At 44.2% G+C, this 23,731-nt stretch overlaps 1 protein-coding gene across 3 annotated transcripts in view; it reads right to left on the bottom strand.

The window, feature by feature from the left end:
* The window catches only part of TDRD12 (tudor domain containing 12), a 112,914-nt gene that overhangs the window by 14,191 nt on the left and 74,992 nt on the right, over positions 1-23,731 (bottom strand). For 2 of the 3 annotated variants that reach the window (XM_063801476.1, XM_063801475.1), the window contains exons 14-25: positions 20,633-20,818; positions 17,552-17,708; positions 17,008-17,135; positions 15,082-15,273; positions 14,675-14,803; positions 13,580-13,697; positions 12,601-12,734; positions 12,248-12,468; positions 7,736-7,850; positions 5,106-5,290; positions 3,963-4,173; positions 1,600-1,692 (exon numbers count right to left, since the gene is read on the bottom strand). In XM_063801476.1, coding sequence (XP_063657546.1) covers positions 1,600-1,692; positions 3,963-4,173; positions 5,106-5,290; positions 7,736-7,850; positions 12,248-12,468; positions 12,601-12,734; positions 13,580-13,697; positions 14,675-14,803; positions 15,082-15,273; positions 17,008-17,135; positions 17,552-17,708; positions 20,633-20,818 — 1,869 coding nt within the window. The remainder of the gene's footprint in view (positions 1-1,599; positions 1,693-3,962; positions 4,174-5,105; positions 5,291-7,735; positions 7,851-12,247; positions 12,469-12,600; positions 12,735-13,579; positions 13,698-14,674; positions 14,804-15,081; positions 15,274-17,007; positions 17,136-17,551; positions 17,709-20,632; positions 20,819-23,731) is intronic. The other variant, XM_024351152.3, reaches the window with a different exon arrangement.

The raw sequence follows: 23,731 nt of genomic DNA, 5'->3' as shown, positions 1-23,731 counted from the left end.
CACTCTGAATTTTAACTGAAGCACAGACATTCCCACAGGGCCTCTCTGGTTCATTCAGCCTGCCACGTTGGCTGCACTTCGGCGCTTGCCACGACGTGCAGGGCTTTCCATGGCAGCATCTGGACTGCTTCCTACCTGAGGTTCCATCCAAATCATCCAGGCCTCACCCCATGCCACAGAAATATGGGCAGGTGGTGGGGGGGTGGCAAGAGCAAATCTGGGATAAACCCCTAGTCAGATGCATAATTTGTACATCTTTCTCATTCCTTCTCAACTACTTTTACCTCCTGAGGCTCAGCGTCTGCCTGATGGGAAGGACCTAAGCCAAGGACCTGAATCCTGTTCTGGGCCATTTCTTCTGTTTGTCTTTTCTGCAACCAAACATCCTCATCCATTTCCATTTATACAAAATTAAGTAAAACATAAAAATCTGCAACAGCCTGGCACTGTTGGTGGCAGTGTGGGTATAGGAGGGGCTGTCCCTCCCATGGTGAGGGTGGGGGGTGCTCCAGGCCTGCCCTGGCTGGGGCCCCTTCCTAGGTGAACCCCAGGAATGTGTGTCCACCAGGGAATGTGTGGAGGAGCCTCTCTCTGCTCAAAATGGGTGGGGGCAGGAGCGGGTGGAGATGGTGAGGGTGGGTCTGTTTCCCTCTGGCCGCCGTGGTCACTGCCACACGCGCTGCAGTGTGGACACATCCGCCAGGTGGGCTTTCTTTTTTACTTCAATCTCTTTTAAATCTCTGCTTAATAAAATTTCTGCTTTTCTCCCCCCAACAAAAAACAAACACAATACTATCACAACATCAACTAAGATGCCCAAATCTCCTCATATACCTGCATTTGTAATCCATATTTTCTCTTCTGAAAACCATTTTCTGCTTAGTCTTAAACCTTATATCCAAACTCCCTTTTAACATGTTAAAACTTTTCCAACCTCATAAAAATAACATTCAGCAAAAGTTTTTATAAATTGACTCTGTTAAATCTTGTAAGTATTCATAGTGAGATTTAAGTCTAATACAGCAGAACTTTGAGTGGAGGAGTGGAGCTCTTGGGGAACAAGCAGGGAGGGTGGTGCCAGCAGCCGTGGAGAGACACGGAGGCCCGTGAGTCACATGTCCTTGTCATGTGTCCTCCCCTCCCCCTTTCCCCCACCCCCTCCCACGGCTGCTCTGCAGGATGGGGGCTTCGTCTGCTTTGCTCACAGAAGGAACCCCAGTGCCCAGCACTGCTCCTGGCATGTGGCAGGTGCTCAGTTAAGTGCGTGGTGAATGAGAAAGTTAGAAACTGTCAGCATCAGGGAATGTAGCATGGAGTCCTCACAAAGCTTTGTTCGGCTGCATGTGTGTGCGTGCGTGTGCCTCGCATACACAATGCACGTGTGCACTGGGGTTACAATGTAAAATATTCCCCTGAACAAAAACTAAACCCACAACCCAATTCATGACCCAAATAACATGAAAAACACCTCTCCCTAACAAATCCCCAAATAAGTCACCGTTTCTATGCAGCAGTTATTCAAGTGAGGGCTTAGAATAATCTGGATAATTTTAGCCGCCCATTCAAACAGATTTATTTCTAAGAAAAATGCATACTTACCATTGGATCAATCCAAACTGTATTTCCCAAAGCCAGGATCACTTTTGCATCATGCAATTTTCCAACAATTTTATGATGAATGTACCTAGTAACCTGAAAAAAGCACTTAACATTATTTTAGGTGAGGCTTTAACAAAATACCTTATTTTGTATATGCCATACAGTTTGCAAAATATTCCATGCATTTCATTTGAGCCTCACAGTAATGCTATGAGATCACAGAGGTCATCACCCCCTCTCGTCCACAAGGCTAACAGCAGAGTTTGGTGAGGCAGGTGTGGAAAGGAACTCGCCCATGGCCTCGTACTAGTGAGTTCCCAGAGCTCAAGGCGGGGGTCTGTGCCTTTGGGACCCAACACTGTACATTTTCTTCTGTGGACGTGCGTACCCCATCTCCTCCATCACCTGCCAATCTGTCTTTAAAGCACGGATGCCTATTTCTTTGAAAGCTCAATGAAAGTGAAGTGAAAGTTGTTCCTCCTGCTCCAAGGCCGTCACTGCAATGGAGCTGCCTTGCAGCCAGTGACACTGGAGCTGAGGGCCTGGTCTTTTGTGTACCCCTTGCTGAGTAAATGGCTGTTGTTTTTTCTTTCTTTTTTTCTTTGAGACAGGGTCTCTCTCCTCCACCCAGGCTGGAGTGCAGTGGCGCAATCACAGCTCACTGCAGCCTCGAACTCCAGGGTGCCAGCGATCCTCCTTACTCAGCCTCCCCAGTAGCTGAGACCACAGGCATGCACCACCACACTTGGTTAATTTTTAATTTTTTTTTTTTAGAGATGGGGGTCTCACAATGTTGCCCAGGCTGGTCTTGAACTCCCAGGCTTAAGCAATCCTCCCATCTTGGGCTCCCAAAGCACTGGAATTATAGGTGTGAGCCACCATGCCTGGCCATGGCAGTTTCCTCTCAGGGAGGAACACAACAGGCAGGACCTGTCTAAGCAACCTCTCACGCACATTTTCACATGAACAAAGCAGGGCGAAAGGGACCTGCCCGTTTCCATCCCCCTTGCACTTGGTGAATTAATTCAGAAGAATGTACACAGGAGAACCTTTCTCCATTCCCATAGAAGGCTGCTCCTTCAAGAAATACTTTTGGTCAGTCATCTTTACAGGTCAGATGTTTCTTGGGGAAAGAACTGTGACGTTCTTGCTGACGGCTACATCCCCAGAACCCAGTAGGGCACCTGGTACACAGCAGACAGTCATTACAAAGAAGGAATGCCACTGCCTTGTGATAAAGGCTCCTTTTACTAAACTTAGAAGAGTAAGGTTGTGTATTTATCCTGTATCATGGAAACATTCACTTGTTTATTTCCTGGATAATGTTTAACTTTGTTTATAACCCAAACTGTTTGTACTTTACCAATTGCAATTAACTTATTTCATGTCCCATTTGTCGAATTATGCAAAATATAACCTTTCCTTGGAGAACTGGAGCGCTTATCAACACGACTCATGCTCCAGTGATGGGCAGGACTGGCTGCAGGTTTCTCCCTGGCCGCAAGGGCTGGGCCTTCCCACCCCACCTGGACAGTGCCTGAGACGCAGGCCCCCCTGTGCCTGTGCCCTCAGCACAGGTCTGCAAGGGCTGGGCCTTCCCACTCCAGCTGGAGGGCCACGTGAGCCCACATGGGGCCCTCTTCTGTGCCTGTGCCTCAGCACAAGTGGTTCTCTTTGCTTTCAACGTCCCATCTGTTCTATTTGGTGACACCCTAGTTACCCCACGAAGCCCAGAGGAAATGACCCTTCCTTTGGCAGCTTTTCTGATCTGCATCTCTCCTTCCTGGCCCATCGTCCCTGCACCAGTGGAATCACCTGGCCTCTCCTGGGACCGCCCATTGTGCCCCCTCTTTGGCTGGAGGATCCACTTTTCCACTTTTTTTCTGTTTTTTGATTTGCTTTGTTTTTTAAGAGACAGAGTCTCACTCTGTCACCTGGGCTGGAATGCAGTGACACGATCATAGATCATTGCAGCCTCAACTTCCTGGGCTCAAGGGATCCTCATCCCTCGGCTTCCCAAAGTGTTGAGATTACAGGCCACAGCACCCAGCCTGGAATGTTCACTTTTGTAGGTGCTTCCCCTGCTTAGGCTGATGGGCAGTTTATTTTACCAACATCCCTACTTTATACAGATTCTGTGACCGTAAGCACAAGGATAGTGGCGAAGGCAGTGTTGCAGCTGCCTGGTACCTCTCCGAGGGTTCAGCTGGGACGTTCACACACCGTGGGGATCTAAGCAGACTGCACTTTCCCTGCATTTCCAAACGTGACACTGTAAATCCAGACAGGCCTCAATTCTGTGTATATTCTCGGTTAAATATATTCTAAAAGTCAACAATAGATAAAAAGCCAAAATAACCCACCTTCGGATTCCATTCCATTTCGTTGTCAGCAGGTTTCACCCTACAGACAATAAACTCCACAGCCTGCGGGGGAAGTGTGTGGAAATGTTCTGGGAGATGCAGCAGCTGGTCCCTTGTGACGAGCCCCGTCCTGCCTTCATCGATGAACTCTACAAGGATGTCATCCAGGGCCCAGGCGTCTTCTTTTTGGCTCACTTCCAACACCTGAACCCTGGAGAACAATGGGGCATCGGTTCAACGCAGAGATTCCAGAAAGGATCATCTTTGCCTCAAATTACCATGAAATGGAAAACATATAAAAAGACTCCAAAACGCCATGATTTTACTCTATACTAGAAATAAAAAACTAAGGCCTTCAAAAATTCAAGTGGTGGATTATTTAAAGTATACATAAGTATAAAAACATGTACTTTTGAATAAGAGTAAATCCTTTTATCTAACAACATAATAAAAATTAACATGGCAAATTAAAGTCTCAAAGTTTTTTTATTTTTTTCCTTTTGTCTTTTTTGTTTGTTTGTTTTTTGTAGAGACAAGGTCTTGCTCTGTGGCCCCGGCTGGAGTGCAGTGGCATGATCATAGCTCAATGCAGCCTCCACCTCCTAGGCTCAAGCAATCCATTCACCTCAGCCTCCCAAAGTGTTGGGATTACAGGCATGAGCAACGTCACCTGTCAAGTTTCAAAGTTTCTGAATTCAAGGCTATCACCAAGTGGTGCCAGGTGTGGATTCAAGGGAAGTGGGTACAAACGAGCATGTGATTCAGACTGACCAGGTTGGAACAAACTATGCCAGGTATCGAGCTGACCTGACACCACATTCGTAACATCGCCAAGGCTGTTTTCTTATCTGTAGAATGGGAATGATGCCCACTTGATAGGAACTTGGGAAGAATTAAGTGAGTTAAAGATGTATGTGTATGTCGCACGCAGTGATGGCTCAACGGGTCACGGTGTCACTGGGCTCAGGAGCCCGGGGAAGAGTTTCCCACAAAGAACTGGAGCAGGCATCTGGGGGGACACCCCGCTGTCACCAGGCTCACATACACACTCAGTCAAATGGACAGAGGTGAAAATCGGAACTCAATACCATTTAGTTACCTCATGCTTCAAAACTTTACAGATGAAGTAAACAGATGTGTTACCTGTGAAAAAGCGTTTTTTCTGCTAATCCATACAATCCAAACTTCTCCACCTTTTCCACAGTTGTTTTATTAGAATCCTTAAAATACTCATTCATTTCAGCATTGAGAGTTGCATAAAGATCCATGTGTTTATCAACTATACGGCCAAAGTAATTTGTTGCATTCAAAATATAAAAAGGTATTATCTGAAACATATATAGTAAACATGACCAAGAAACAAACTTAGTCTAAACCGGATATGTACACATTCCCTGTATCTGCAGAAATCAGTACCCAACCTAAGAAACCAAAGCTTAGCAACGTGGATTTAGAAAAAACTAGGAAGCTAGCCAAAAAAGCAAAGCAAAACCAATACCTCACACAGTCATAAAGAATTAGTTTCACTTTAAATCTAATGGAAGATTTTTTTATTTTGCAAATTTCATTATTTTAAAACTTCATTATTAGGTATAAGTGTTCCTTGTTTACCTCCTAACTGCACTTTTATAGAAATTCTTCTTAAAATAGCACTGCTGTCTCTTGAAACTTTCTGATCTTTTTTCAGGTAACAAGATGCATTTTATTAAGAGCTACTGTATATCAGCCTCCAGGGTTACAGGGATGAAACTGTCCTACAGGGACCTTGGCAATCCAGAAGTGGACAGAGAGGCCACAGCTTGTGTGTGCTGGAGAAGACAGCCCTTCGCAGGTTAGAGTAGGCAGGGGGACCTGTGTGTGAGGAAAAAGTCAGTGTGCAGAGGGCAGAGACGCTCTGTGTGAAGGGAGGGAGCCCTGGCTGCCCAGAGCAGATGCCAGGAGTGAGAAGTAGGCACTTGGCAGGATAGGGGAGAGGACCCGGCTGGCGACACCCACAGGCACCAGTGTCTGTGCCTGTGCAGGAGGAAGCAGAGGGAAGCAATAGACCTGAGAACAGAGAGCTCTAGAAGAGGCAAGAGGCCCTCCCTGGAAACGGGCTCAGCCAGTGCGACAAGCGAGCCTGGAAGGCTTCACCTGCCTCCACAGTGGGTGAAGGCTGGAGCCCCTGTGAAATCTCCACACTGTCCCTCCAGGGACAGGAGGGATGAAGGAAGAGAAAACCAGGTAACAGTTCAGGAGGGGAACAGGGCCAGGGAATCTCAGAAATCTCAGACACTATGTCACCATATTCATTTTACACGGCACATAAAAAACAGAAATGGGAACTCTGTGAAATCAGAAAAGTTACCCTGACCCACACCTCCTCCAAAATGTCAAGAAAACAAATTCTATCTAAAAACGAGCAATAGCAAAGTAACAAGGTCAAATCCGATATGAAGTCATCATAAAATAACAAAATGTATAATAATATATAAAAATAAAATAATTAAAAAGAGAATAAAGAGCAGAAGAACCATCCCTACAGACAATGAAACCTGTTAGAAAGATACATCCACAAACAGATCAAAACTATAACCTTCAAGAAATGTTGCTTTTAGTTTGTTAACTAAGAAAACAATGCGTGTATAAAAGAGTAACAGATCAGAATTACAACAACTTAGAAATGAGGTGACAGAACGCAGGAAAGAGTTAGAAATTTTTTAAAAAATTCAATAATGAAAACTGTAGTGGGTTGGATGGTGACTCTCCCAAAAGAGGTATGTCCATGTCCTAACCCCCAAGCTCACTGTGACTTTGACCTGACTTGAAAACAGGGTCTTTGCAGAGGTAGTGAAGTCTGCAGACTGGGAGATGGCTCTGGGTTATCTAGGTGGGCCCTCCCTCCAATGAAATGTCCTTTACAAGGGGCACAGAGAAGAGGAGGTCATGTGAAGATGCAGGTGGAGAGAGAGTGACAGTGGCTGCCGGCGGAGATGCAAGGACGCCAAGCGAGCCACAGGCCAGGTCAGCTTCTGGAGGCTGTGGAGGGGCATGGCCCTGCTGACACCCTGACATCCAGGAACATGACAGAAGAAATGTGTGTGGCTTTAAGTCACTAACTCGGTGGTAATCTTTTACAGCAGCCTAGGAAATTAACACAACAGATACTGCTCTAAGGGAAACAGATGAAAGGGAGAGAAATTGTATGCTCAAAAAGAAATGAATAAATTAATAAAAAAGGATTTGAAAGAAAATAAAGAAATTCTTAACTTGGCATTTCTATCTGCACCTTATTACAGAATTTTCCTCAAAGAAATTATCATGAATGTCTTGAAAAGATTCATGTAATCACTGTATCATTATTATTTTTTTAAAAATCTGTTTGTACAGACAAGATCTCACTATGCTGCCCAGGCTGGTCTTGAACTCCTGGCTTCAAGTGATCTGCTCACCTCAGTCTCCCAAAATGATGAGATTACAGGTGTGAGCCACTGTGCCCAGTCACTGCATTATTTTTAATGGCCCCCAAATAGAAACATTTTCTGAAAATATAATTAAAAAAAATCCTTAAACTGTCATCCATTACTGAATTTGATCTTGGCTTATAAATACGCTGGGGCCCTGAAATAAGGCACCTTGTAAGGACACGTGCCTCTGGTTGCATTAATGGTGGTATGTTAATACTGATCACTGGAAGGCACCATGACATCTACTAAGATCCTGCTTAACAAATAAAACACGTTTATTAACATGACCATTCGTCAGAGGACACAAGCATCTTTAACCAAACCTACTTTAATGTATCCAAATGAAGGTAGGGCTTGGCTGGACAGTTTCCTGGGCAAGTCCATTTCTGGATTAATACGGTGTCGGTCAGGACAGATCCTTTTGTCTCTGAAAATGAAATGACTAGACTTATCATAAGTAAGTAATAATTGTTAATGGGAATTTTAATGCTTTCTTCAGAAAATTAATCTGCAACCTAAATCAGATAACTTTTATTCCAAACACCCTAAAGACTGAATAACCACATTAAATATTTCAGATGACATTAATAATATATAAATAAGTGAAAATGGATTTTACATTTTAATTAACACTGAATAAACTTAATGAGTTATTTCATTATTTCTCTAGCAAACTTTCTTTCTTTCTTTTTTTTTTTTTTTAAGAGTTTGGTCTCACTCTGTTGCCCAGGCTGGAGTGCAGTGGCAAGATCATGTCTCACCACAGCCTCTTAACTCCTGGGCTCAAGAGATCCTCCCTGCTCAGCCACCCTATTTCTCTAGACATTCTAAAATGCATTATGTAAATGAACAAAATGTATTTCCAAAATAAAGACTGAATTAGAAATACATTGCCATAATACACAACAAAGGGCAATCGATCTCTAACCCAGAAGCCGTTCCTTAACTACAATGCTGCTTCCACGTTGAGAAATAGTTGAAATTGCCATTTTAAAAGTCAGTATTTGAGGCCGAGCACAGTGGCTCGTGCCTGCAATCCCAGCACTTTGGGAGGCCAAGACAGGCAAATAACCTGAGGTCAGGCGCTCGAGACCAGCCTGGCCAACATGGTGAAACCCCGTCTCTACTAAAAATACAAAAATTAGCCGCGCATGGTGGCAGGTGCCTACTTATAGTCCCAGCTACTCAGGAGGCTGATGCAGGAGAATAGCTTGAACCCAGGAGGCAGAGGTTGCAGTGAGCCAAGATGGTGCCACTGCACCCCAGCCTGGGCGACACAGCAAGACTCCATCTCTAAATAAATAAATAAATAAATAAATAAAGTCAGTATTTGGCTGGGGACGGTGGCTCATGCCTGTAATCCCAGCACTGTGGGAGGCTGAGGAGGGCGGATCACTTGAGGTGAGGGGTTTGAGACCAGCATGGCCAACATGGCGAACCCCATCTCTACTAAAAATACAAAAATTAGCCAGGTGTGGTGGTTCACGCCTGTGATCCCAGCTACTCAGGAGGCTGAGGCACAAGAACTGCTTGAACACGGGAGGCGGAGGTTTCGGTGAGCTGAGATCATGCCATTGCACTCTAGCCTGGGTGACAGAGCCAGACAGAGACTGTCTTAAAAAAAACAAAACAAAACAAAAAAAACTCGGTCTTCTTTAAGCCTAAATAGCAATACTGCTAGTAACACATTTAATGTACCATAATTCAAAAACGTTAATGTCAACAGTTATCTTTAAATTCAATCCAGCAGCTACTTATCAGGCACCCATGCCCCAGCCTCAGCTGTCTGTGTATCACGCAGTGGTGTTGTGTCTGGATCAGGCAGAGAAGCCCCATGACTGTCAAGGTACCCATGCTCTCCAAGCTGATCAACACAATCAATGCAGTCCCTAGCAAAATTCTGCAAGGTTTCTAAAGAAACTAACAGGCTCATTCTAAAATGTACGTGGAGGCCGGGTGCGGTGGCTCATGCCTGTAATCCCAGCACTTTGGGAGGGTGAGGCAGGTGGATCAGCTGAGGTCAGGAGTTCGAGATTAGCCTGGCCAACATGGTGAAAACCCGTCTCTACTAAAAATACAAAAATTAGCCAGGCATGGTGGCACACACCTATAGTCCCAGTTACTCAGGAAGCTGAGGCAGGAGAATTGTTTGAACCCAGAAGGAGGAGGTTGCAGTGAGCCGAGATCATGCCACTGCACTCCAGCCTGGGTGACAGAGCAAGACTCCATCTCAAAAAAAAAAAAAAAAAAAAAAAAGATAAAAAAAATAAAGTGTATGTGGAGATGCAATGGATTTAAAATAGCCAAACAACCTTGATGAGGACCAAAGCTGGAGGACTCATACACCAGCTCCTAAGACGTGCTATAACAAAGTGTAGTACTGGTATAAAGTTAGACCAATAGGCCAAAGTAACAGAATAGAGTCTAAAAATGGACCACAAATACCATCACCTGGCTCATGGCAAACGCACTCATGCAGTGAGAACCGAATGATATTTTAAATAAACGATGCTGGAGCAAACCATTATCCATATGGAAAAATCAAACCTTGCCCCAGATCTCATATTACACACATTTTTTTTTTCTTTTTTTTGGACATAGGGTCTCATTCTATCACCCAGGCTGGAGTGCAGTGGCACAATCACGTCTCACTGAATCCTTGACTTCCCAGGCTCAAGCGATCCCCCTACCCAAGGCTCCTGAGTAGCTGGGACTACAGACATGTGCCACCACAGCTGGCTTATATATATATATATATATATGTGTGTGTGTGTGTGTGTTGTGTATTATATATGTTATATACATAATATATAACATATATAATACACATATATATATTTTAAAGAGACGGGGTCTCTGTGTGTTGCCCAGGCTGGTCTTGAACTCCTGAGCTCAAGTGATCCTCCCACTTCAGCCTCCCAAAGCGCTGGGATTATAGGTGTGAGCCACCATACCTGGTCATACATACAAACTAATTTAATATGAATTATAAGTGTAACTGTGAAAGCTAAAACTACAAAGCTTCTAGAAATATAGGAGAATGGCTTCATGACCTTGAAACAGACAACTTTTTTTTTTTTTGACATGGAATCTCGCTCTGTTGTCCAGGCTGGAATTCAGTGGCACAATCTCTCACTCTGTCACCCCGTCTGGAGTGCAGTGGCACGAACTTGGCTTACTTGGCTTACTGCAACCTCCGCTTCCCAGGTTCAATTGATTCTCCTGCCTCAGCCTCCTATGTAACTGATTACAGGTGTGTGCCACCACACCCAGCTAATTTTTTTTTTTTTGAGACAGAATCTTGCTGTGTCTCCAGGCTGGAGTGCAGTGGCACGATCTCAGCTCACTGCAACCTCTGCCTCCAGGGTTCAAGTGATTCTCCTGCCTCAGCCTCCCAAGTAGCTGGGACTCCAGGCATGCACCACCACGCCCAGCTAATTTTTGTATTTTTTAGTAGAGACGGGGTTTCACCATGTTGGCCAGGATGGTCTCGATCTCTTGACCTTGTGATCTGCCTGCCTCGGCCTCCCGAAGTGCTGGGATTACAGGTGTGAGCCACTGCACCTGGCCGAGATAGGCAAATATTTCCTATAAGCACACAAAGTCATCAGGCTGGGCGCGATGGCTCACGCCTGTAATCTCAGCACTTTGGGAGGCCGAGGCAGGCAGATCACGAGGTCAGGAGATCAAAACCATCCTGGCTAACATGGTGAAACCCCGTATCTACTAAAAATACAAAAAATTAGCTGGGCATGGTGGCAGGCGCCTGTAGTCCCAGCTACTCGGGAGGCTGAGGCAAGAGAATGGCGTGAACCTGGGAGGTGGTGCTTGCAGTGAGCCGAGATGGCGCCACTGCACTCCAGCCTGGGCAACAGAGTGAAGCTCCATCTCAAAAAACAAAAAAAACTTCATCAAAATTAAAAATGCCTGTTCATCATCAGCAGAGTATTAAAAGAGTGAAAATGCAAGCCACAGCTTGGAGGAGACATTCTCAGTGCACACATCACACAAAGTACTTATGTTGAGTATATATAAGCTACTCCCCCCAACAAACCAAGAAGAAAAAGATAAACACTCCCTGTAAAAACTGGTCAAAAGACCTCAACGGGCACTTCACAAAAAGAGGATGGCCAACTGTCCCACAAGCCTATGAAAAGATATTCAACATCATTAATCATTAGGGAAATGCATATTAACATCACAATGGTTTACCACTCCACCTCCACCAACACTAAGCGCTGGTGAGGGTGGGGGACAACTCAGGCTCTGTCAGACAGTACTGACCAGACCGGAAAATGGCCAGCCGCTTTGGAAGAGTTAAACGCATGCCTACCCCATGACCTGCCACTTGCCCTCTGGAGCATCTACCCAAGAGAAATGGGTACACGTTTCCACAAAAGACATGGACAAGAGTATTCCTAACAGCTTCAAACATCATAGCCTGATAGTGGAAACCACCCACAGGCCCATCAATAGGAGAATGGATACACACACTGTGATACAGTCATACAACAGAACACTGAGCTATAAAACAAACCACAGATACACACAACAACACAGACGAATGTCACAGACATGAGGCTGAGAGAAAGAAGCCAGACACGGAAGAGAACATACCACGATGCCATTTCTATGGAGTTCAAAATCATGCAAAATTAATCAACACTGACAGCCCTGCAGAGGGGAGGGCACGTGGGGAAGAGTGCGAGGGAACCCCCAGACTGCTCCCTCAGAGTGGGTGGTGGCTTCTAGATACATGACAATTCACCACATTGCAACAGCTGTGCACCTTACTGCAGGTTATACATCAGTTTAATAAGAAACAAATCACTGGCTCACTTGCAAAAACCAAAAGCCTTCAGATATGGACAAAGAGGCATTCCGGCTTTCTTATCTTCTTTGGCTTCCAGAACTCCTGCGGTGAACTCGTACAGCTCTGCGGGGACCTTGGCGTCCGCTCGCTCCAAGTAGCGCAGGACGCCCACTGCGTGGCTCGCATCTTTCTCCGTCAGCAGCAAGACAGATTTGGCTTTCTTATCTCCCTGTTCTGCAGGAGAACCCTGAAAATTGGGGGTGAATAAAGGAAGTGGATCATCTATCCCAGTCTGACTGAGGAAACCTTGTGGACTCTGAGCTTATCATGACACAGAAGATGCCAGTGGAATATGGAAGAGAATAAAAATTCACCAAACCTGTTCAGCGTGAAACTGATCAGACATGCAATACAGGCGTCCACCAAAAACTTTTGGCGAGGCAGGGAAACTGAAGTGAATCACACACGTGGCATCGGTGATGGCCAAGAGTGGGACGCAGTCGTCCGTGAGGGCTGCAGAGAGGGAGTCCGACAATGTCACACGCGCTGGAGTTACCGTACTTACTTTAACCGGCAGTTCCCACGGCCACACTGCAGTGCATTTCCATATCACATTTTACTTTTTTGGATGCAAAGAAACTTCTTCCCCATTTTTTTCCCCAAAATGCCACAGCCCAGTGCTTAAATTCCAGAGAAAAGTGGTCTCCTTTTTAGCCTGAAAAATGTCTCTTATTACAAATCCAAGCGGCCCATATGTTTTTCACTTTTTCTATACATTTTGACTTTTATATTTTTAATATTAAATTTAGCAATCATGCATGACTATATATAGTCATATGTATATAGTCATATACATGAATATATATATAGCTTGAGGATCACTATCATATGATATATATATCATATATATGATCACTATCATATATATCACTATCATATATATGATCACTATCATATATATCACTATCATATATATGATCACTATCATATATATCACTATCATATACATGATCACTATCATATATATCACTATCATATATATGATATATATGATCATATATATTATCACTATCATATATATGATAATATATATCATATATATGATAGTGATCCTCAAGCTATAACTCTAGGGAGAATGTCTAGACTAATGGTGGCTGCCCACTGACCTGAGAGATTTACCTCAACATCAAAATCTTAGTGGAGGTTAATTTTTCATTTTGAAATTAACATTGCTAATAAACTCTCAGTAAACCTGGGGAATAATGAGAAATCTGGAGATGAGATATATAAATGAATTAAAGATAGAATTCCTAGTAGCTCAACCTTCACTAAATAGAAGTAGAAATTAAAACACTTACCTAATATAATTTGAGAGCCAGAACTTAACTTCTTCTTCCACTGTTCTAAAACATTTTGTAAGTTAAAAATCATTTCTTTATGCATCTTCAAGCAAAATATTGAGCTGCTTTCTACTACCTAAAGATGAAATCAAAGAGGCCAGGTCACAGTCAGGGATATAGGCTGGAAGCCAACTGTTCCATCAATAATTGTCAATGTAAAGCACTTTAAATTATCTGTGAGGGCACTACCTCACTGATCTCATAATTCTTAAGAATGAGATGATTATAAACTGAAATATATTTCCAAAATTCAGTTTTTTATGTCTAAAATCTTGCTCAAGTGAAATAAGCAGTATTTTGCTGAAACTATTTTGCTTCCTTTTAAAATAACACAGCCATACTTGTGTGTGTGTGTAAACACACATATACACACACACACACACAGACACATCAGCTAGAAAGTCCTGGTTGACTACAGTACCATATAACTATACTTCTAGCTGACTGTTGCAGAAAGCTAGATGTACTATTAATTCTTTTATTTGGTAGTTGGCTTCATTTCTACGTTTTAGCACTAATATGTACAAAATAAAACTGAATAAATCTTTAGCCAATTTATTTGATTTTTTGGCTATATGATATCTTTTACTGTTATCTTCTCAATCTTCTTCTTCTTTTTTTCCGTAGAGACAGGGTCTCACTATGTTGCCCAGGCTGGTCTTGAACTCCTGGCTTCAAGCAATCTTCCTACCTTGGCCTCCCAAAGGGCTAGGATTCAGGCATGAGCCACCTCAATCTTCTTAAACAGAGGGTACAGAAGATGTTGTCATGTCTATAAATTGATACTTTTAATACTCCACCAAGACGAAACTGTCCCCCCCTGGGGAACGCTGCTGCAGGGGAAAGGCCCTGCCCCCGCACCTGGCTCCTCCCCAGATCCAGGCCTCAGCCTGCATGCTCTGTGAGCAGACCCCATCTCCTCTTCTGATTGATGTTAAACTTGTAAAACTTTACTTCCCTGCCACAGAGTCAACCACCCCAGTAATTTTGTGATGACTTGAGATTCGACCAGTTGAAACAAACAGAACATTTTTTATATGGAGATGGACTCACCTTACACACTATTTCTGTTTCAGCTACAGAGCAGGTGAAGATCAAGGTCTTTTGTGCCTGACTTGGAATAAAATCAAGAGCTTGGAGTAAAGAAGAAGTTTTTTCACATTCTAGGCAAAGATGTACTACCTGGTAATGAAGCACAGAAACAATGTGACTTTTTAATATTTTAGGTGCTCCAGATCCACTTTCCACAGGTGTTGGGATTTTAATAGAAAAGAATGTATAGGAAATCAATATAAATTTAAATATTCAACTATAATTGTATTTCATTCATAATTTATATATGAAATCAAAGCTGTAATTGTTTAATATTAAGCCATGAAATAAAAGTTACTTGCTTGTGTTCATCACCCCCCACCAACACACACACACACACACACACATACACACACACACAAAGTTACCTGTTGGACATTGCCATAGAGAGCAGCCTCTTCCATGGCTGTGATCACAATGTAGGGATCATTCATGAACTCTTTGATGAGATGTTCTATATGTTTGTTCCAATGAACTCCAACTGCAACAATCTGATGTGGTGCAGATACCCTTTCTTCAACTTCAATATTTTTTTTAAAGTTATCTAATATAGCAAACATCTGAAAAATTAGCATAATTAATTTCATTTTTATTTCAAAAGAGTAAGAACTAGTGTGGCAGAACATAAAATGTAAGGGTTTGTATATTTTCTGTTCTCAGAGTGGAGAAAGTCTTTCAAAAATAAAAGGAAAAGGCCGGGTGTGGTGGCTCGCGTCTGTAATCCCAGCACTTTGGGAGGCTGAGGCAGGCGGATCATGAGGTCAGGAATTCAAGACCAGTCTGGCCAACATGGTGAAACCCCGTCTCTACTAAAGATACAACAAATTAGCTGGGTGTGGTGGTGTGCACCTGTAATCCCAGCTACTCGGGAGGCTGAGGCACAAGAATTGCCTGAACCCGGGAGGTGGAGGTTACAGTGAGCCGAGATCAAGCCATTGCACTCCAGCCTGGGCGACGAGGGTGGGACTCAGTCTCAAAAAAAAAAAAAAAAAAAAAAAAAAGGCAAAAACTAAATAGGAGAAAATGTCAAGTTTAAAGTCAATAAATATCCTACAATCTCCATTATAAGCAAAACTAAAGCATAAGCAATATCTTGGTAAATATGTATAACAAACTAACAAGAGATTAATGTTCTTGCATAAAAACTTCTAAAAACTGATTAGCAGAAGATGATCCTACCAACAGAAAATAAGAAAAGGCAGTGAACAAGCAACTCAGAGTGAATACAAATGATCAATACGAATTAATGTTCAACCTAAAAAATAATCAAGGAAATGTAAGTTAGGCTGACAAGATCCCACTGTTAGCCAGTTAGACTGGAGGAGAAAGCTGGGGCAAGCCTGCTCTGGCAGGGGTGTGGAGAGCCTGCACATGGCTGACAGGAGTGCACATCAGGTCATGCTTTCAGAAAGGATGCTGCACAGAGCAGTATGCCTAGATACTAGTTTTACAAAAATCAGAACCTGAGACTTCAGAGGAGTTCAAGAACCCTGCACCACCTCATAGTCAGTAACAAAGCCTGGACTCAAAACTGGGGCCATCATTACTCCCAAGTGCATACCCTTGGTGACTGTGTGACACTGCTTCCAAGAAAAGCCTTACAAGAGCTCAAAGCCTCTGACCCATGAATCCCCTCCTAGGAATTCATCCTAAAGGAAACAGGTGCAAAAAGCATGCATGTTCTATAGCCACACATGTATACAAATTATGTTGAATAGCCAATATTAAGACAGTTGTAAAACAAATTCTGTGATGTCCAAAGAACTGAATACTATATGGCCAGTAACCACCAGGCTGTGGAACAGAAAGCGGTGGCCCTTACGCTGCTGCGCCCTGCACAATGCAGGCTACAAAATGGCCTGTAAAACACACCCCTGATGTTATTAACTATATGTATCAACAAACACAAGAATTCAAAGAAAAAGAAGCAAGTACTCCAAAATAGCAAGAGGGATCCCTTCTGATACTATGGCTGTGCAGGCTGGGTTTTTCAAGTGCTCTTCTCCATGTCTTAAATTTTCTAAAATAAAAATCATTACTTCTGTAATCAGAAAAATTTTAAGTATTTTAGGAAATCTCTAGGAAAGAACGTTTGCACTTCAGAAATAATTCTAACATTGGGAAGGAAATTTCACATAACCATTCTTTCTTCTTAATTATAGAAGTTAAAGCATAAAATTTTTTTAGATTAACCAATGTATTCCCCAACCAGACACTTTTCCTCCTTCCTGCCATCAGTTAGCATGTTAATCACGCCTCTCTTCTGAGTGCTGAGGACCTTAAGCCACGCTCACCTGTTCATTGGCTTCCAAGAATAGCACCTCTACCTCATCCAGGATCAGGTGGCAGAGCCTGAGGAACAGCAGGCTCTGACAGGTGAGAAGCCTCAGCAGGCTGTATGGGGTCGTAACAATCACATCACCTGCATTTAAAAAAAAAAGTGAACATTTTCAATTTTCCACAGGTTTTTCTAAGATTTCCTCTGCTAAGAGTCCACATACTTTCTAGAAATGCCTTCTAACGAAGTAAAACACTGTTTCTGTCCTAGTCAACCCCATACGCCCAGCATCTAACAAACAGTTTAAGTGTTCAGTAAATAGATGATAAATGAATGAAGTGACATAGTTTTCTCAGTGAAGCAGACGTAAGTCAAGATCAAGCCTTCGTAATCAAAACCGTCGGGAGCTGACAAGTAGGTCTGGACTAGTGACTGTGAGTGTGTCGTCACACAAGCCATGTCACTGTGGACCCAGGCCCAGCCAGGCTCCACTGTCTTCTGTAGGGAAGACAGTGAAAAGGATACTTTAACTTTTATAGCCGCTTGAAAAGGATACTTACAGCCCCTTGGAAGCTTTGTATTTTTGGCTTCCTCTTTATGGAGCCCAATTGTTAATAGCACAGGATGAAGAGGCCTGGAGGACATGCTATATTCTCCCAATAATTCAAAAATAAATTGGGCCTTCTTCCATCCAGGGCACACGATGACTGCGAGAGGCTGCGAAGACAGACAAATTCAAATGCCTCCAGACAGTAGTTAGGAATTCAGCATCCATATGAAACATCAAGAACATCTCCTTGCACAGAAGCAGCACCCCGTAAGTTTCTGCTATAATCATCATACAGGTCAGAAAAGTGACGATATAATTTCATTAAAACAGATTTAGACACATTGAGTCATATTTGCTGAGAGTCTCAATGAAGCACTTCACACGTATTCATTCATTTAGCTCTTAAGATGCTCTTATGGGGCAGAGGCTGTCACTGCTTCACTTCAGAGGTGAGGAACTTGAGGTACAGAGAGGTGAAGTCAGTTATCCAAGGCTGCACAGCTAATACATGGTAGCAACAGGATTTGAACCCAGGCAGTCTGGCTCCACATCCCCTGCACAGATCCTAAGCACAAGAATGAACTAAATGCCTCCTGAAAGGGGCCTTAAAAAAGACGAACCCTGGCTGGGTGTAGTGGCTCACGCCTGTAATCCTAGCACTTTGGGAGGCTGAGTCAGGTGGATCACCTGAGGTCAGGAGTTCGAGACCAGCCTGACCAATATGGTGAAACCCCATCTCTACTAAAAATACAAAAATTAGCCAGGCGTGGTAGTGTGTGCCTGTAGTCCCAGCTACTCAGGAGGCTGAGACAGGAGAATTGCTTGAACCCGGGAGGCAGAGGTTGCAGTGAGCCGAGATGGAGCCACTGCACTCCAGCCTGGGTGACAGAACGAGATTCCATCTCAAAAAAAAAAAAAAAGACGAACCTCTCTTCCTTAGGAGACTATCTTCTGAACCCTGCCCTCTGCAAGCCGACAGGTAACTCCTGAAGCTGCATTGCCTGCCAGACACCTTCCTGGACACACACCCTCCAGTAACTGAAGACAAGCTGAGGCTCCTCTTTCATTCACACAGATCCAGGTGGGCCCAGCTTCCAGACACAGGCCTGAAAGCAGGCTGACCATGGAGGCGTGGAGAAAGCTGGGGGCCACAGGGACGAGACCTGGACATCCCCTTCTGCCCTGAGCCTGGGTTCGGCCTCAATATAAGCGACTTCTCATCAGTTGCTTCTCATTAGTCTGCTGCTAAGTAATTTGGGAGATAGAAACATATCCATTAATTTGATTAAATCAACTGATAATAACAGATGCAACTTTTTTTTTTTTTTTGAGATGGAGTTTGGCTCTTCTTGCCCAGGCTGGAGTGCAATGGTGCGATCTTGCCTCACCGCAACCTCTGCCTCCCGGGTTCAAGCGATTCTCCTGCCTCAGCCTCTCGAGTAGCTGGAACTACAGGCGTGTGCCACCATGCCCAGCTAATTTTTGCATTTTTAGTAGAGACAGGGTTTCACCATGTTGGCCAGGATAGTCTCGATCTCGATCTCGTGATCCGCCTGCCTCGGCGTCCCAAAGTGCTGGATTACAGGCATGAGCCACCGCACCCGGCCAACAGATGCAACTTTCTAAAGGGAAATCATAAAACTGCATGGCATGGTTAGAAAAATGAGCTAGTATTTTTCCTAACTGCAACCCTATGTCTTCTTACTGCTGTTTTTCACTGGTGGAGCCCCGTCTGGAGCACCCTCAGTGCCAGGCCCCGAGATGCAGGTTCCACACCCATCAAGCCCCTAACAGCCACAAACCAGCAGCACAGGGCCATGCCCTGCATCATTTACCTGCACACCGCTCCTCTCTTTCCCACCACCTCTTTCTCAGTGAAACGGTTTAGCTCTGCATCCCCACCCAAATCTCATGTTAAATGTAATCCCCAGTGTTGGAGGTGGGGGCTGGTGGGGGGTGATTGGCTCATCGGGGCAGTTTCTCATGAATGGGTTAGCACTGTCCTCTTGGTGCTGTTCTTCTGAGATCTAGTGTTTAAAGGTATGTGGCACCTCCCCTGCTCCTGCTCCAGCCATGTGTCACACTTGCTCCCCCTTAGACTTCTGCAATGATTGTGAGTTTCCTGAGGCTTCCGCAGAAGCCGAGCAGATGCCAGCATCATGCTTCCGCTCCAGCCTGCAGAACCATGAGCCAGTTAAGCCTCTCTTCTTTATAAATTATCCAGCCTCAGGTATTTATAGCAATGCTAGAACAGACTTAATACAGTTATTCTGAGGTTTTCCCACATGGGAAAAGTTAAGAAGAATTATGAAGCAAGGTGGGGAGCTAGGAAATGACTGGCAGAGCACGGGACAAGGCAGCAGAAGCTCAGACTTCAACCCCACTCCTAGCCCTGTCAGTGGGAAATTTACCCCAGTAACTCTTCCTGAGCCTCATTTTCTCCTCCGTGAAATGGTCAGAACAATGCCCATCTCATGCTGCTACTGTGATGGATAGATAGACTCAGGTCTGTGACAGCATTTTACACACTCGATATCCATTTTTTCTTTTTCTTTCTTTTTTTTTTTTTCTGAGATGGAGTTTTGCTCTTGTTGTCCAGGCTGGAACACAATGGTATAATCTCGGCTCATTGCAACCTTCGCCTCCCAGGTTCAAGTGATTCTCCTGCCTCAGCCTCCCAAGTAGCTGGGATTACAGGGACGCCACCATGCCCACCTAATTTTTCTGTTTTTAGTAGAGACAGGGTTTCACCATGTTGGCCAGGCTGGTCTCAAACTCCTGACCTCAGATGATCCACCCGCCTCGGCCTCCCAAAGTGCTGGGATTACAGGCGTGAGCCACCATGCCTGGCCTCAATATCCATTTCTAAAAGCCTCAGCCAATGGCCCACAACTATAGGCTCCAGGTGAGAATCAGTATGAGAGCATCAGTAATTGGAATGGGAAAGGACACTTTCCCACAGGACAGTTTCTGGCCTGGAAGTTTGAAAACCAAACTGAGTAATAGACGACCTTCCTCAAAGGTGAGGTGTATAATTTTAAAATAAATATTTAACCCATTTGGTTGTGAGGCAAAACTGTCTTTGACTTACTCCATTTCTACTTGGTAATGACTTGTAGCAGGCTCCTGTTTGCAAAACTGTCAACACTGGTAGGAGGTAGAGCAAAGGGTTGCTTTCACAGTGAGAAATGACAACCACATCACAGCCACGCGCTATGGGAGGCCAAGAGTAAGATTCAGTGTGGCTGGGGCCCGGAAACTTATTTCTTTGAAGAGCCTACAAAACAGAAACAACCAGAAACCAAAATAAGGTAGAGAAAACTAACAAAAACTCCATTGCATGGCTCATTTCACCCCAAAAAGCACTACACATTGCCAAACCCAGTATTTTCCAAGCCCTAACTTGTTAAGTTTCCCCAAATCTTTTCTCAGTACCTACCTCCTATTAAAAGACTGTTGCTTTTTCTCCTATTAAGACTCCCATTAAAAGATTCTTGCCAGGCAGGGCGCAGTGGCTCATGCCTGTAATCCCAGCACTTTGGGAGGCCGAGGTGGGTGGATCACCTGAGGTCAGGAGTTCGAGACCAGCCTGGCCAACATGGTGAAACCCCATCTCTACCAAAAATACAAAATTAGCCAGGTGTGGTGGTGCATGCCTATAATCCCAGCTACTCTGGAGGCTGAGGCAGGAGAATCACTTGAACACAGGAGGCAGAGGATGCGGTAAGCCAAGACTGCACCACTGCACTCCAGCCTGGGTGACAGAGCGAGACTCCATCTCAAAAAAAAAAAAAGGCCAGGCACAGTGGCTCATGTCTGTAATCCCTGCACTTTAGGAGGTCAAGGCGAGCAGATCACCTGAGGTCGGGAGTTCAAGACCAGCCTGACCAAGATGCAGAAACCCCGTCTCTACTAAAAATAGAAAATTAGCCGGGTGTGGTGTCAGGCACCTGTAATCCTAGCTACATAGGAGGCTGAGGCAGGAGAATGACTTGAACCCGGGAGGCACAGGTTGTGGTGAGCCGAGATCATGCCATTGCACTCCAGCCTGGGCAACAAGAGCAAAACTCCGTCTCAAAAAAAAAAAAAAAAGATTCTTGCTTTAACTTTCTAAATTAAAAGGATCCAATAGATGGCCCATTGACAGGAACTTAAAGTTCACTGGATCAAAGATGTGGCTTTTCCTCCTCATTCTCCTAATAAACTGCCAGTCCATCAGCTTCACTTGTAAAGCTTTTAAAAAGATAGACTTTTATTTGCTTATTTTTCTATGTAACTGTCACTAAAACCCAAATGTTCCAATAGAGTTCTCCACCCACATGGATAGGATCTTCCAAATGGCTGAGCTCATCGGCATCATGAGCTCTGTGAGGTCCTCTCGAGTCCTGAGCCCTAGCGGCAGTCAGGACCCGCCATGCTCTGCACTTGGTATTGAGCAACTATCCTGGTATCATCCTTCACCATCACCTTTTGTCTGCAAACCCATGTGGTCATCTTTCTCGGGTTACTTCTTTGTTTTGGTAGAGAACATATTTTAATATCTTCTTGACAAAGGTTGGAAGGGAAGTACGTTTTTTTAAGACTCTGTATGTCTGCAAATGTCTTCACTCTACCCTCACACTCCATCCACAGTTTGAGTAAGGACCTCTGGTTGGAAAGAGCTTTTCATCAGAATTATTATTATTATTATTATTATTATTATTATTATTATTGGAGACAGAGTCTCGTTCTGTGTCCAGGCTGGAGTGCAGTGGCACGATCTTGGCTCACTGCAACCTCCGCCTCCCAGGTTCAAGAGATTTTCATGTCTCAGCCTACCAAGCGACTGGGACTATAGGCACATGCCACCACACCCAGCTAATTTTTTGTATTTTAGTAGAGACAGGATTTCACCATGTTGCCCACGCTGGTCTCGAACTCCTGAGCTCAGGCAATCTGCGCCTCAGCCTCCCAAAGTGCTAGGATTAAAGGCGTGAGCCACCGCACCCGACCTCATCAGAATTTTGACATCAATGCTCATTTGGTGCACTGTGGAGACATCTGAAGCCATTCTGATTCCTGGTCCAGTGTGTAGGACCAGTTTCATCTCTCTTGAAGCCTTCATAATCTTTAGATTCCCTCAACTTAGATGCTTCAGAATCTCTTTCTTCAGCAGTTGTGCTGGGCCTGTGATGGGTAGGCCTTCTTAATCTGGAAATTCTTGTCCATTAGGTCCAGAAAATGTTCCTATGTTAATCTTCAGAAAATGTCCTACCATCTTCCTTCATTCTTCCTAGAAATCCCATTTTTCAGATACTGGACCTCAAACTGACCCTCAAAAATTTTTCCTCCTATTTCTGTCTCTTTGCCTTTTTCCTCTACTTTCTGAGTTAGCTTCTCTTTTATGTCTCAAACATACTAGTGATTTTTACATTTTTCTATATTTTGAATTTCCAAGAACCTTTTTTTCTGCCTGTTCCTTTTTAAAATATCCTATTTTCAATATCCCCAGAGAGAAAAAACATTACAGCCCTTTAACAGTAAGCTGTTAGAGATGCAATGTCTTCTCTCTGGGGATATTTATTCTCTCTGGGGATATTTATTCTCTAACATTTTCTCCTCCTCACTGCATTGTTTGTTTCCTTGAGAGTTTGTTTCGGTCTTCTTTTTTTGAGACGGAGTCTTGCTCTATTGCCCAGGCTGGAGTTCAGTGGCACAATCTCAGCTCACTGCAACCTCTGCCTCCTAGGTTCAAGTGATTCTCCTGCCTCAGCCTCCCAAGTAGCTGGGACTACAGGCATGTACCACCACGCCTGGCGAATTTTTGTATTTTTAGTAGAGACGGGGTTTCACCATGTTGGCCAGGCTGGTCTCAAACTCTTGACCTCAGGTGATCTGCCTGCCTCGGCCTCCCAGTGTTAGGATTACAGGTGTGAGCCAATGCACCCAGCCTGGTCTTTTTTTTTTTAAGGTGAAGGCTTTCTTCCAATGTCCATGATCCCTGATGTCTGTTCATGGTGGACAGCAAGACACTAACGCCCAACTGGAGGCTCTGGGGACTCTTGTCATCACATGAGCGTCACCTCACTGCAGAAATGCAGGGCGGCAAGCAGGCCCTGTTCATGGGAGAATTCCAAATAGCATCATCTGAAGGTCATTTCTCTAGAGCCATTCAAATTTCTCCAAAAAGAGCCTCCAACCTTGCTGCTGA

The sequence above is a fragment of the Pan troglodytes genome, chromosome 20, assembly GCF_028858775.2.
Source record: "Pan troglodytes isolate AG18354 chromosome 20, NHGRI_mPanTro3-v2.0_pri, whole genome shotgun sequence".
In the NCBI taxonomy this organism is placed as follows: Eukaryota; Metazoa; Chordata; class Mammalia; order Primates; family Hominidae; genus Pan; species Pan troglodytes.
This window is presented reverse-complemented; position numbering and strand designations above follow the sequence as displayed.